Genomic DNA, 13,132 nt, shown 5'->3' with positions numbered 1-13,132 from the left:
GTTAAGGATGTAATGTTATCTCAGCTAGGCAAGCAGTGGGGTGGGACTTCTTAATCTTGTCCCCATTTTAAATGAGCCTCAGACCAGCCTGCCACCTTCCTTTCCCCAAGAATGATGGTTTATGTTCCGAAGGAGAATAAAGCTATTTTTACCAAAAACGAAAGGGATTTATTTGAGGTGTCATGTGGGAGGTGGCAGACAGATGGTGTGGGGAGGAGGGAATGGGGAAGGAAGCTGGGGACGGATGGAAGGCCCTGGCCCCGTGAGGGAAGTGATGGCTGTCTGTGAGGGCCGACACCTGGCTCCCCAGGGAATGAGTCCCGAGGTACGGGCTCCAGCCTAAGACCAGCCAGGAAGGAAACATTTCCTGCCTGCATGGAGGTGCATGGGTGCGGATGGGGCGGGCTGGGGCCTAGCGGTACCGTGCCAGCCTGTTGTACACGTGGTCCAGATTTCTACACAGGAATATTGAGAGCGTCATGAAGCCGAGCTGCGGGAGAAAGGAGAAGCTTCAGGGTTGCAGAAGGGGCGCTACCCGAAGGAAGGGAGAGGCAGAAAGTGGGCGTTCATAGGAGCGGGGAGTGATTGGCGGCGCGGAGAGCGGGAGCCCTGCGGCCGTCTGAAAAGGAGGAAGCTCAGAGACAGCCACGGAACTTTATTCCCGAGCCTCGGCAGTCTCCGCCGGGGCCCCGGCCTCCGCCTCAGCGCCTGAGCTCTCGGTCTCGGGCGGCTCCTCGTCCGCATCCCACAGCGGCCAGGGCCCCAGAGCCATGGGTAGCTTGCCTTGTGGAGCCTTGTCCCCCCATGTGGGGCAGGCACCCGCCATGCCCCTGGTGCCCCATGGGGTGCTGCTGCGTCCCGTGCTGCTGCTGAGCCCGCCCCAGCGCCCGCCGCTGCCGTCAGCGCTTAGCCCGGGAACAGGGCTCGAACCCTCGGCTCCCGGCAGCGGCAGCACCGGCTCTCGGCTGAAAGCTCTACGATGTAGCTGCAGACACAGCGCCATCCCGCTCACCTGCGGCAGAGGGGAGGGGCAGCGCACGCGTACGGCCAGGAGTTTGCAGAAGCCAGGTCTCCGCCCCACCTCAGGCTAGTGTGGCGATAGATGGAGACCCTACGGCTAAGCAAGCGTTTCCTCGGCAACGGGAAACCAGACCAATCACTGACGGGGGCGGGGTCAAGTCACCTCAAGAAGACCGACTCCCAGACAGATGCCCACTATGGAGATGAGATTGTTGTGCAGCCACTTCCGGAGGCTCTGCGCGCAGCCCTGGGGGTGCAGGAAACATGTGAGGGCCACGTTTGCTCCTGAAACTCACCCTCAAGCCCAGGGGCCTCCAGATCCTCTTTCAGTACCCAACGCCTAGGTACCCAAGACTTCTTGTCCAAGCTTTAGCCAGCGCCCTTCTTTCTTTTTTCCTAACCTCCTCCTCCTCCTCCTCGCCTTCTGAGGTCACGCCTTTGATATTAGCCGCACCCTCCAAGCCCTGCCCGCTCCTAAGACTCCGCACCCTAAAAGTCCCGCCCACTCGACGGCCCACTTCTCCAGTGTCCCGCCCCAACACGGCCTGGCCTGGCCCAGAGCTGCGGGCTGCCGCCTGTCCCACCTCGCGGTAGATGTGCGCTTTTGCGGGGAGTGTGCATAGGTCAGCGGTCTGCCTCAGTTTCGCCCGCGGCCCCAGCCGGCTAATCTGGGAGAAGAAGAGCTTATCAAAGCCCGAGGAGTCATTGGTCGCCGTGGAGTTGTAGCAGGAGCAGGGCACGAAGGGCTCATCAGACTCGTTCCTTCTCAGCACGCGGGCGCTTATCCAGTCCCGTGGAGAGTGCCAGCCGCAGCAGCGCAGCTGATGGGGTGGGGGGACAGAGTCAGGCGCCCGGTGCCACGGGTGTAGGTGTGCAGCCAGGCCTGGGAGCCGGGTAGGGATGATGGATATCTAAGTGGCAATGGGCTGGACGGAGATACGATGGGGCCAAAGTGACCTGGGTTCAGGGGAGGAGCATCCGGTGAACCTGAGATTGTGGGTGGTTGGATTCTGTCTCGGGATGGGTGGGATGCGGAAGTCCCTCGCACAGAAATTTTGGGAGTAGGGTGGAGGAACCTCAGGGTCTAGGGGTTGGGGACTTAGTTACACGCAGACAATGATGCTGTCATCTGGGGGATGAGGGAACAGGTGGCCTGTGGCCCGCACAGACGCAGTCTCCTTAAAGCCCAGGCTGAAGCTAAGATTTTGGAGCCACGTTAGAGCCCCGGTGTTAACTGTCCGAGACAAGAGATGTAGTGAGCTCACACACCTGGAACTGCGCGTAGTCCCAGCTCTCTTCAGCCGCTGTCTCATCCGGGTTCGCGCGGTAGTTGTGGATCGTCTGCAACACCAGCTCCTGTACCCTTCGCTCCAGCTGAGAGGGTGTAGGTGGGATGGACTGAATTGGCCCGAGCGCCCCAGCCCCGCCCATGGTGTTCCCCCCAGGAGCAAAACTGTACCACCCTTGCCAGTGGCTCTCTTTCTCAGAATCTCAGAGGTGTTTCTAAGGGTCTTTAGGTCTCCATTGCTTCCTTTTTAAAAAAAGTTTAAATTTCATTTTGGAATAAAATTATTCAATAAAATTATTTTCCTGTAGCCCACATTGGTCTCGAACTGATCCTCCTGACCATCTTCTGGGTGCTGGTATCCAGGGTTGGGGACCAAACCGACCACCACCTCATGAATGGTAGGCAAGCTGAATAAATGCTACCAAGTAGAAGTCGTCTGTGAGCCGGGCGGTGGTGGCGCACGCCTTTGATCCCAGCACAAGGGAGGCAGAGGCAGGCGGATCTCTGTGAGTTCGAGGCCAGCCTGGTCTACAGAGTGAGATCCGGGAAAGGCGCAAAGCTACATAGAGAAACCCTGTCTAGAAATTGCTTGTATAGACCAAGCTGGCCTCACAGACATCTGCTTGCCTCTTCCTCCAGAGTACTGGGATTAAAGATGTGTGCCACCACTCACGGCCTATTCTTTTTTGATAGATATGGCCTCGCTCTGTTGTCCAGGCTAGCCTTGGACTTTTGGGCTATATTAGCCTGGACACACTCACCACCACGGCAGCTTTCCCTTTCTGAGTGTCTCTGTCCCTGTCTTCCTCTACTGTCTCTGTGTATATATGTATGTTGCTCTGTGACTCAGCTTCCTGGTTGGTGGCAGGGCCCACATGCCTTTTTTCCCTCTCTACTCCTGCCCCTCCCCTCCACGGCTGGGGTGATAGTGTTGGTAAGCTCACCCGGATCCGCTGAGTGGAGATGAGGATCCCCAGGGTGATCTGTGTGGCAAACAGGAGCAGTAGCATCCCGAAGTACTGAGGACAAAGTGGAGAGGGATGTGAGGGAGGAAGAGGCCTTGAGAGGTGGAACAGGAATGGGATGGGGATGCTACTCACCAGCCCCAGAAGACAACGCAGCTCCTTCAGAGCCCCCACACAACCCAGGAGGGCCATGGCCATGGTGAGGACCCCCGAGACAGCCAGGACCTTGGACCAGGTCTGCAGTGGTGCGAAGGATAAGCCTAAGGTGGTGAAAGTCAGTGAGGGTGGGCTGGGAAATGGCAGCTCCACTAGGCTGCCCAGGCAGAGCTCCATCTCTTGGATCCCCACCTCCCTTACTCAGAATCTGCCTGGGCCTCTGGCTCTGCCCCACCCTGAGTCTCAAGTACCTCAGGCTGGCCTTGAACTCACTCTGTAGCCAGGGGTGACCTGGAGCTTCTGATCTTCCTGCCTACACCTCCCATGTGCTGGGATGACAGATGTGAGCCATCACATACATACACCCTAGAATTGTTCTGAGGTACACATGAGAACCATTTCAGCATATAAATATGAGTCGCTATGTTTTTCTCTGGTACCCACTCTGTAGCCCAGGCTGGCCTGGAACTCACAGAGGTCCGCCCACCTGCCTCCTGAGTGCTGGATTACAGGCGTGCGCCACCACCGCCGGCCAAGTCGCTATGGTTTTAATGCCCACTTCATTAGCAGTTTCCTTGCTATTACTGTGATTTCTGCCCTTCCCCTTCCCTGCTGTGTGACACCCAGCAAGAGTGAACCTCAAGAAGGGAGGGACTGTGAGCCCCAGTTCAAGATGTGACCCAGGAAGTATTTCTGTTATTATTGTTTGTGATCATGGCCTCATTTTTTGTTATGGCTGTTTTGAGTCAGATCTCACAGGGCCCAGCCTGGCCTCCAACTGTGTAGCCTTGAGCTCCTGATCCTCCAGCTCCACCTCTTGAGTGCTGGAATGATAGCATGCACCACCATGTCCAGTTTACATGTCCTGTCTTTCAGGGAAGACATGGGCCACAGAGGCAAGGTGGCAGCGGCCAGTGGGACTCTAGAATTTGAGTCCTGTCTGGGAAGTTGGTAAGTACTGAGGGCCTCTGGGGCAAAGGAGATACCAGGAGATGCCTTGGGTGGGGTTCTGGGACAGATCTACCCCAGGAAGACCCTCCCTTACTGCCCAGCCCCCTCACCCACAAAGGACACGAAGCTGGTCTTGTCAATGAGGATCCAGGTGCCAAAGCAGAAAATCAGGCCGCCTAGTACCTAGGGGAGAGAAGAGAAGACTGCAGGCCACCCCAGGGCCACGGTGTCCCTGGGACCCCACTGGGTAGCCCTGAGGAAACTCACAAAGAAGAAGAGGTTGAAAACGAAGAGGAAGTACTTGATGAGGCTGAGACAACTCTCCTGGGCTGACATCTTCGCCTAGATGGGGAGCGACCCACTCGAGGACCCCAGACAGAAGAGGTGTTGGCCACAGGGAACAAGGGGGATAATGGTCGGAGAAGGAAGAGAGACTGAGAGGAGGCGCAGAGGAAGAGGGCAGAGAAAGAGGAAGTTCCAGGGGTGGAGCTCCACCCAGCGCTTTTCATAGAGACTGTCAGCTGGGCCCCATCCTCTTCTTGGGTTCCACAGGGCACACAGGGCAAGTACCTGAGGGTCTTTGGAATGTGTGGGTACCAAGGACACAACGGGTGGTTCCTCGCAGGTGTTCATGGCTCTGGGAGGGTGCACAGGGGCTCCTGATGGACTTCTACCCACATCTGTCCTGGGGCCTCAGGGCTGTCTCTGCAGGGGCCAACCTCACAGACACTCTGACCTCACTGTCCACTGGCTCCGCCCCTCTCTCTCTCTCTCTCTCCTCTCTGTGCCCTTCTTCCTCTGGGACTCTTTCTTTCTCTGGGTCCCTCTGCCTCTGTGGGGTGTGTGTGTGTGTGTTTCTCTGGGTCTCTTCCTTCCCCACCGCCCCAGACCAGGTGCTCTCTTGTGCTTGGGGCCAGGGTTGGAGACCTGGGGAAGTGAAAGTGTTGCAGAGTAGATGTGACAGTCCCAGGGGTGAGGGGAGCAGCTAGGCAGTGCCTGAACATCCGGCAGAGGAAGTGAACCTCAGGTGGCACTTCCTGCCTCTTCGGAGAAATGGAGAGGGGGCACCAGAAGAGCCAGGCATCCGCGGGGTGGGGGGTGGGGATGTCACTTGAGCACACCCAGCATCATCTCCACGGTTTCCTATGATGTGCCCAGGAGTTCCTCACATTTGTCCAGCCCCCTCCCCCCAGTTCCTCACAGATTTCCAGTATTGTGAGGGGTTCCCATCACCCAGCTACCTAGCCAAACCCTAGGTCTCTGAGTTGGCAGCTCTGTCTTCTAAGACAAGACTCATCTATTTCTTTTTTTTTTTTTCCCTTTTTATGTGTGTGTATGTGTTGTGTGTGTGAGTGTACAAGTGTATTTGGAGGCCAGAGGACAGCATCAGATGTCATTCATTCCTCGTAAGCTGTCCACTTGGATTTTTTGTTTGTTTGTTTTGTTTTTGTTTTTGGAGACAGGGTTCTTTTGTGTGACCCTGGCTGTCCTGGAACTCGATTTGTAGACCAGGCTGACCTCGAACTCACAGAGATCCGCCTGCCTCTGCCTCCTGAGTGCTGGGACTAAAGGTGTGAGCCACCATGTCTGGCTCCCTTCCTTTATTTTTAACGAGGTGTGTATGGTGTGTGTGTGTGTGTGTGTGTGTAGTGTGTTGTGGTGAGTGTGTGTGGTGTGTTGTGGTGAGTATGTGTGGTGTGTGTGTGTATAGTGAGTGAGTGTGTGTGTGTATGGCGAGTGTGTGGTATGTGTGTGTGGTGTGTGAGTGTGTATGGTGAATGTGTGTGTGTGGTGTGTGTGTGTGTGTGTGTATGGTGAGTGGGTGTGATTGTGTGTGTTAGAGGATAACTTTTTGGGAGTTGGGTGTCCCCTGTCACAGGTTGTACCCCAAGCAAGGTTCAGCTACTCATCCCCAATAAGCTAGTTAAAAGAACTGAATTAATAGTGGAAAACAGCTGGGCGGTGGTTGCGCACACCTTTGATTCCAGCACTCGGGAGGCAGAGGCAGGTGGATTTCTGTGAGTTCGAGGCCAGCCTGGTCTACGGAGTGAGTTCCAGGATGATTGGAATTCCAGCCACGCCCCCATGGCCATGCATGCCCCAGCAGGACACTTAGTCATTTCTGGTCACATGTATGTGCTGTGTGGTCATGTAATTGTGCCGCAAGACCACGTGATCAGTGCGCATGCGTGGAGTAGCCACGTGGGCCTGTGCGCATGTGCAGGCCCCATGTCCTGTCGTCGTCCAGTCATGTCCCCCCCTTCTCCCACACATGTCATTTCAGCAGGCCTGGTCACATCTGTCCCTCCCTCCTTGTCTGAATAAAACCCTTGTTAGTGGATTCTGTCGTGTTTGCGACTTCCTCGCAGGGTAAGAGCGCCGCTAAAAGCCATCACAGGACGGGCACCAAAACCACACCGAGAACCCTGTCTGGAAAAGCCAAAAAACAAGGGAAAAAAACCAGTGGGAAACAGAAAAAGGTTTATTCAGTGTGGCCCCTAGGGAACTGGACAAGTAGATCCAGTGACCCCCTCTAATGCATCTTGGGGATCCTGAGGTGAGACTGCAGTGTAAATAGAGAGCTAACAATATGCATTTCTAAGCAGTCCAAGACGTGGTGCAGCCCACCATTGACCATCACTGTCTGGGCCTCAGTCTCACCGTGAGGTGGTCTGACCAGCTCTTAGGACTGCGGGAGATCTCTTTCCGGGAGACAAGCTCCCCCTCTGGTCTGCACCTTTTCCTTCCTCCAGCATGAGGTTCCTGGGGGCAGCAGGGTGGGGGACTCCCATATCCTTGGGGTCTAGTGTTCCAATAACCCAATAGTCAGATTGAGACACGTGACACTTCTCTTCCCATGTGTGATTTGGGATGGAACGCAAATGATCAGGCTCGGTGGCAAGTTCCCTTCACAGGCTGCTGCCTCTTCCATTCTTACCAGCTGTCCTTAACGTCCCTGGTCAGCCTTTGTGGCAAACGTTGACTTTGCCACTGAAAGGGGGCCTTGAGTAAATATCAGTGTTTTGAAATCCATGTGGAATAAATGTGAAGATCAAGTCTTCCACCTACCGTGTCCACCTTCCCTTGGCAGCAGGGAAACAAAGCACTTGTGTCACCCGGGGACATTATGCTGAAGATTGAGGAGAAGGGACGGCTGAGCGCAGAAGCTGTGAGCAAGCGCACGTGGCCAGCACCACAGTAAAATCAGCGCGCAGACAAGGCGCAAGGTGTGAGCAATGGCTCATATGCTCGAAATGGCTGGCAAGGCGGCGTGGGCCTGTGGGGTGGGAGCGGCAGGGAGGAAGGACCCGGAGGTGGGTAGGATCCAAGCCAAGCCTCGGAATCCTTTAAGTTTAATCAGCCACTGGAGAGCTGAGCAGGGACCTAAGGCTGCAGGAGGTCGGAGGGCATCTGAAGTGGCCAGCGGCTCAGCCCTGGAGCTGGGGCTGTAGTTCAGTGGGAGAGCGCTTGCCTAGCATGTACAAGGCCCAAGTCCTAGTAGTGAGTAGAGATATGATTAAATAAAATCATAGTTAATAAGATTAAATAAAATAAATGAAGAATCAAATCCAATGCTCAGTTCTGTCACTGAAAGTTCCAGTCGACCAAATTTTCCAGAAAACTTGTTTTCAGTTCTGCTGGTTGTAGGGGGCTTTCTTGGATGGCCAGCCCCTAAATGATAACATGGAGACTTATTATTAGTTATGAATGCTCAGCCTTAGCTTAGGCTTGTTTCTGGCCAGCTTTTTTTTTTTATTTATTTTTTTTTAGCTTAAATTAATGTATTTCTATTATTCTGTGTGCTGCCCTGAGGCTCGTTTACCTCATCTGCTCACTGTCCATGCTGCTTTCCTGCTCCTTCTGTGGCTGGCTGGCCCCTGGCTTCCTCTCCCCCAGCCCTGCCTATCTCTCCTCTGCTTAGCTATTGGCTGTTCAGCTTTGTATTAGACCAATCAGGTGCCTTAGGCAGGCAAGGTGAAACAGTAACACATGTTTAACATAATTAAACAAATATTCTATTCTGCAACAGCTGTTTTTTTTTTAATATTTATTTATTTAGAATGCTGAATGCCGTTTATTGAAGGAGGGAGGAGGCCTTAAATACAGGCTTACAGCACAATGGGAGAACCCCGGAGGGTTCTGATGTTTTACAATCTTGCATCTAAGCTGTTAACGGCCAATATGCAGGATACACAGACAAGGAACTTCCCTTAAGTGTTCAGGAGGGTGGAAATCTCGAAGGGAATTAGCATAGGGAGGATATCAAGGTCAAGGTCAGCAAGCAAGGCAACAGTTTACCCAAAACAGGGGCTAGGGTCCTACAGGTCTCCTTTTTAACTAAAAAATGAGCTTCTGACTTAGGTTGTGTGGGACGTCAGCAGGTCACCTTACCCGTCATGGAGACACCTGTCCAGGCCACACAGGCACTCTGTCTTAGGTTGGTGAGTGCCCCCCAGGAATTACCCATCTCTGAATACTCATTATCATACAGGCTCAATTGTATGTGAGCTGCAGAGTTAACTGAACAGCTGGTTTTGAATGTCTTCAAGAAAGGCAAATGCACCTCCTATTCACACAACTTGCCTACTATTAAATCATTACTATTGTCTGATGGATTGCAGAGTCAAGGCCAATGCTAACATCATGAATTTTGAGATTCTGACTTTTGGGGGGGGGTGTCTCATTTTTTTTATATGGCAAAAATACCTAGTAGTAGTGAAGATTTGTGTGCCATAGGTAAACCTTCTGCTTCCCCAACATACCTAACTTTTAAAAACTATTGCATGTATTGACTGACTGATTGTGTGGATGTGAGTCTGTGGAACACATGTCCTGGCACATGTGTGAGGCTCAGAGGACTTGTGGGACTTAGTTCTCTCCTTTCTTCATGTGGGATACAGGGATTGAACTTAGATCATGAGTCTCCACGGTAAGTGCCTTTACTCACTGAGCCATTTTGTTGGCCTCAATTTGATTAGCTTTTGAGACAGGGTCTCAAGTAGCCCAGGCTGGCCTAGAATTTGCTGTGTGGTCAAGGATTACCAAGGTCTTTATTCCATCTCCACCTCCCAAGTACTATGATTACAGGCACAGGCCATCACACCTGCTCTCATGTAATACTGGGGATGGAACCCAGGGCTTTGTGCACCCTCGGGAGGCAGAGACAGGTAGATCTCTGTGAGTTCCAGTCCAGCCTGGTCTACGGTGTGAGTTCCAGGAGAGGCTTCAAAGCTACAGAGGAACCCTGTCTTGAAAAACAAAAACAAACAAACAAAATTATCTATCATTACTTGTAGAGAGACTACTCTACTTACTGAGCTACATTTCCTAGCCCTCAACTTGGTTAACTTCTATATGCTTTAAAAAGCTCCTTTATCTGTTCACATCCCTCTGTTGTCCCCAAAGAAAAAGTAAAAACAAATTAAAGAAGAAATGGAAGCTGTCGGTGTGGCACACGCCTTTAACCCCAGCGCTTGGGAGGCAGAGGCCAGCCTGGTCTACAGAGCGAGTTCCAGGACAGCCTAAGGCTACCCAGAGAAACCCTGTCTTGAAAAATACCTTCCATCCCCCCGAAAAGAAGAAGCAATGATAGATAATTTTTGTTGTTGTTTTTGCTTTCAAGACAGGGTTCCTTTGTAACTCTGGAGGCTGTCCTGGAACTCACCACTATAGACCAGGCTGGCCTTGAATTCACAGAGACCTACCTGTCTCTGTCTTCCGAGTGCTGGAATTAAAGGCATGTGCCACCACCACCTGGTGATAGATAATTTTAAAAATTTATTCTTCTCTCATAAAATACATCCAGGGGTTGGAGAGATGGTTCAGAGGTTAAGAGTACTGGCTGCTCTTCCAGAGATCCTGAGGTCAATTCCCAGCAACCACATGGTGGCTCACAATCGTTTATAAAGAGATCTGATGCCCTCTTCTGGCACATAGGCATACACATCAGCAGAACACTGTATTCATAATAAATAAATCTTTAAAATAAAATAAAATACATCCCAACCAAAGCCTCCCCTCCATCCATTTCTCCCAGCTCCCCCCACTTCCCTGCCCCTCCCTCACCCCTCACCCCAGAAAAGAGCAGGCCTCCCAGGGACATCAGGCTGAACACGGCACAAGAAGACAATAAGACCAGACACAACCCTCTCATCAAAGCTGGGTGAGGGAACCAGTGAAGGAAAAGGGTCCCAGGAGCAGGCAGAGTCAGAGACACCCCCACTCTACTGCCAGGAGTCTCAAAAAACACCACGCCAACAACCACAACATCTATGCAGAAGACCTGCCGCAGACCTATGCAGGCTCAGCAATCGCCTCTTCCGTCCCTGTGAGCCCCCAAGAGCCCTGCTTAGTTGATTCTTCAGGCTGGGTTCTCCTCGTGTCCTCAACCTCTCTGGTTCCCACAATTCCTCCTCCCCCTCCCCTGTTGGGTTCCCTGAGCTCCAAGGGGAGGGATCTGATGGAGATGTCCAACCTGGGCTCCCTCTCTCCCTAATCATGGCCTGTGGGTCTCTGCATTTGCTACTAAGAGCTGCTGGAGGAAGCCTCTGTGTAGATGGAGGCAGAGTTTTCCTGTCTCGACTGCCAGGTCCCAAATAAACACAAAAGTCTATATTAATTACAGAATGCTGGGCTGATAGCTCAGGCTTATTACTAACTATCTCTTACATTTAAATTAACCAATTTCTTTTTCTTCTTCTTTTTCCTTTTCTTTTTGGTTTTTCAAGACAAGGTTTCTCTGTGTAGCTTTGGAGCCTTTCCTGGAACTCACTTTGTAGACCAGGCTGGCCTCGAACTCACAGAGATCCACCTGCCTCTGCCTTCCAAGTGCTGGGATTACAGGTGTGCGCGCGCCACCACCGCCCGGCCTAAATTAACCCATTTCTATTTGTCTACGTATTGACATGTGGCTCCTGGCTTTACCTGTCCTCGAGCATCTTGCTTCTTGGCCTCTCTCCCACTCTGCTTCCCTCCCTCACCGGCATTTTCAGTTTGGCTTTCCTGCCTAGTCTTATCCTGCCTTGCTATAGGCCAATCAGCTTTTTTATTAACCAGTGAGAGTAATACCTTGTACAGAAGGATTATCCTAAGCACCTCTCTTTTGACAACTGGACTAGGCACTGATTTATGAGTACAGTGAAACATCATTAGGAATCATTTCATTATTATTATTATTATTTTTATTATTATTAATTTATTTTTTGGCTAGTCATGTTTGGTTCTACCCTAGGTCTCTGGGCTCTCCAGCCTCTAGTTCCTGGTCATCAGCATGGTTCCCTCTCTTGGTGTGGGCCTCAAATTAGACCAGTCATTGCTTAGTCACATCCATAAGTTCTGCCCCAGGACATCTTGCAGGTTCTAATTGTAGGTTGCAGGTTTTGTGGCTGGGTTGGTGTTCCAGTTCCACCACTGGAAGCCTTGCCAGGTTACAGAAGATAAACGATGTAGGCTCCATGTCCTCTGTTACTAGGAGTCCACACTTAATCTGTTCTGCTTGTTACTGCTCCTAAGTACTGGACATCCGACTTCCTCCTCATCTCCTCAGCACTGTACATCTGACTTCCTCCATCATCTGACTGATGAATCTCCCACCTCAGATTCTTTCCCAGAGTATCTGTCTCTACCTGGAAGTCCTACCTAGCCTCTCCTGCCTAGCTATTGACCATTCAGCTCTTTATCAAACCAATCAGAAGGTGTCTTAGGCAGGTGAGATGCAGAGACACATCTTTACATAGTATACAAAAATATTATCCCAACATCGGATTTGGGGGCTTTTTTGTTTGTTTTGTTTTTTGTTTTTCCATATGAAGTTGAGTATTGTCCTTTCAAGGTCTGTAAGGAATTGTGTTAAAGCTGGGTGGTGGTGGCACATGCCTTTAATTCCAGCACTTGGGAGGCAGAGGCAGGAGGCTCCAAAGCTACACAGAGGAACCCTGCCTCAAATAAACAAACAAAAAATTGTTTGAAATTTTGATGGGACTTGCACTGAATCTGAAGATTGCTTTTGGTAAGATTGCCATTTTTACTGTGTTAATCCTACTGATCCATGAGCATGGGAGATTTTCCATCTTCTGATATCTTCTCCAATTTCTTCTTTCAAATCCTTGAAGTTTTTGTCATACAAGTCTTTTACTTGCTTGGTTAGAGTTATCCCAAGATATTTTATGATATTTGGGTTCTGTTGTGAAGGGTTCTGTTTCCCTGATTTCTTTCTCAGTCCGTTTGTAATTTGTATATAGGAGGGCTACTTTTTTTTTTTTTTTTTTTTTTTTTTTTTTTTTTTAGCTAATAATGGGAAAATTCCCACAGAGCTACAACTGGTTTGACTCTGGACTGTTAGTACCTAGCTTTGATCTGCCTTTTGTGATTGCTGCCTCCTGTTTGCTCTGTACCTTCTGTTTGAAGTCTTATCTGAGAGTTTTCCTAGGGGATCAAAGCCTGTGGTTTAAGGGCAACCCAGAACACTATAGTATTCCTTTACTGAGAATTTGCATTTGGCGCTGTCCCTCTGGGGGGTTTAGATAAGAGGTTTTGGAATATGGAATTGACTTGCTACAGGCCTTGTATAGCAATAAAAGGGCCCTTTGCTCAGCAAGAGTGGACCAGTCAGTAGAGACGAAACCCCTGCATCTGAGAAAGGCTGCAGATTTATCCTCCAGGTGCTCTGTCTCTTGCTTCCATGGACTGTGTGAAACTATACCCACACGAGATATACAAGTTAATTATATATAAAGCCACTTCACTGAAGGTG

At 51.1% G+C, this 13,132-nt stretch overlaps 1 protein-coding gene across 2 annotated transcripts; it reads right to left on the bottom strand.

Moving 5' to 3' along the window:
• On the bottom strand, nucleotides 1–4,818 carry Cd37 (CD37 molecule). 2 transcript variants are annotated; one of them, XM_036206652.1, is made up of 8 exons: nucleotides 4,648–4,818; nucleotides 4,491–4,563; nucleotides 3,409–3,533; nucleotides 3,253–3,327; nucleotides 2,290–2,394; nucleotides 1,605–1,841; nucleotides 1,184–1,267; nucleotides 1–490 (listed from the first exon to the last, which is right to left on the bottom strand). In XM_036206652.1, exons 1-8 carry the CDS (start codon nucleotides 4,714–4,716, stop codon nucleotides 413–415), a joined length of 846 nt encoding a protein of 281 aa, XP_036062545.1. In that variant the 5' UTR covers nucleotides 4,717–4,818; the 3' UTR covers nucleotides 1–412. The 2 variants fall into 2 exon arrangements, 1 of the variants encoding a protein (XP_036062545.1); XR_004946566.1 differs by having other exon boundaries at nucleotides 432–490; nucleotides 1,013–1,267.
• Nucleotides 4,819–13,132: the final 8,314 nt, after the last annotated feature.

Source organism: Onychomys torridus, chromosome 1, assembly GCF_903995425.1.
Source record: "Onychomys torridus chromosome 1, mOncTor1.1, whole genome shotgun sequence".
NCBI lineage: Eukaryota > Metazoa > Chordata > Mammalia > Rodentia > Cricetidae > Onychomys > Onychomys torridus.
Note: the sequence above shows the minus strand (reverse complement) of the source record. Positions and strands in the feature narration are given on the sequence as shown.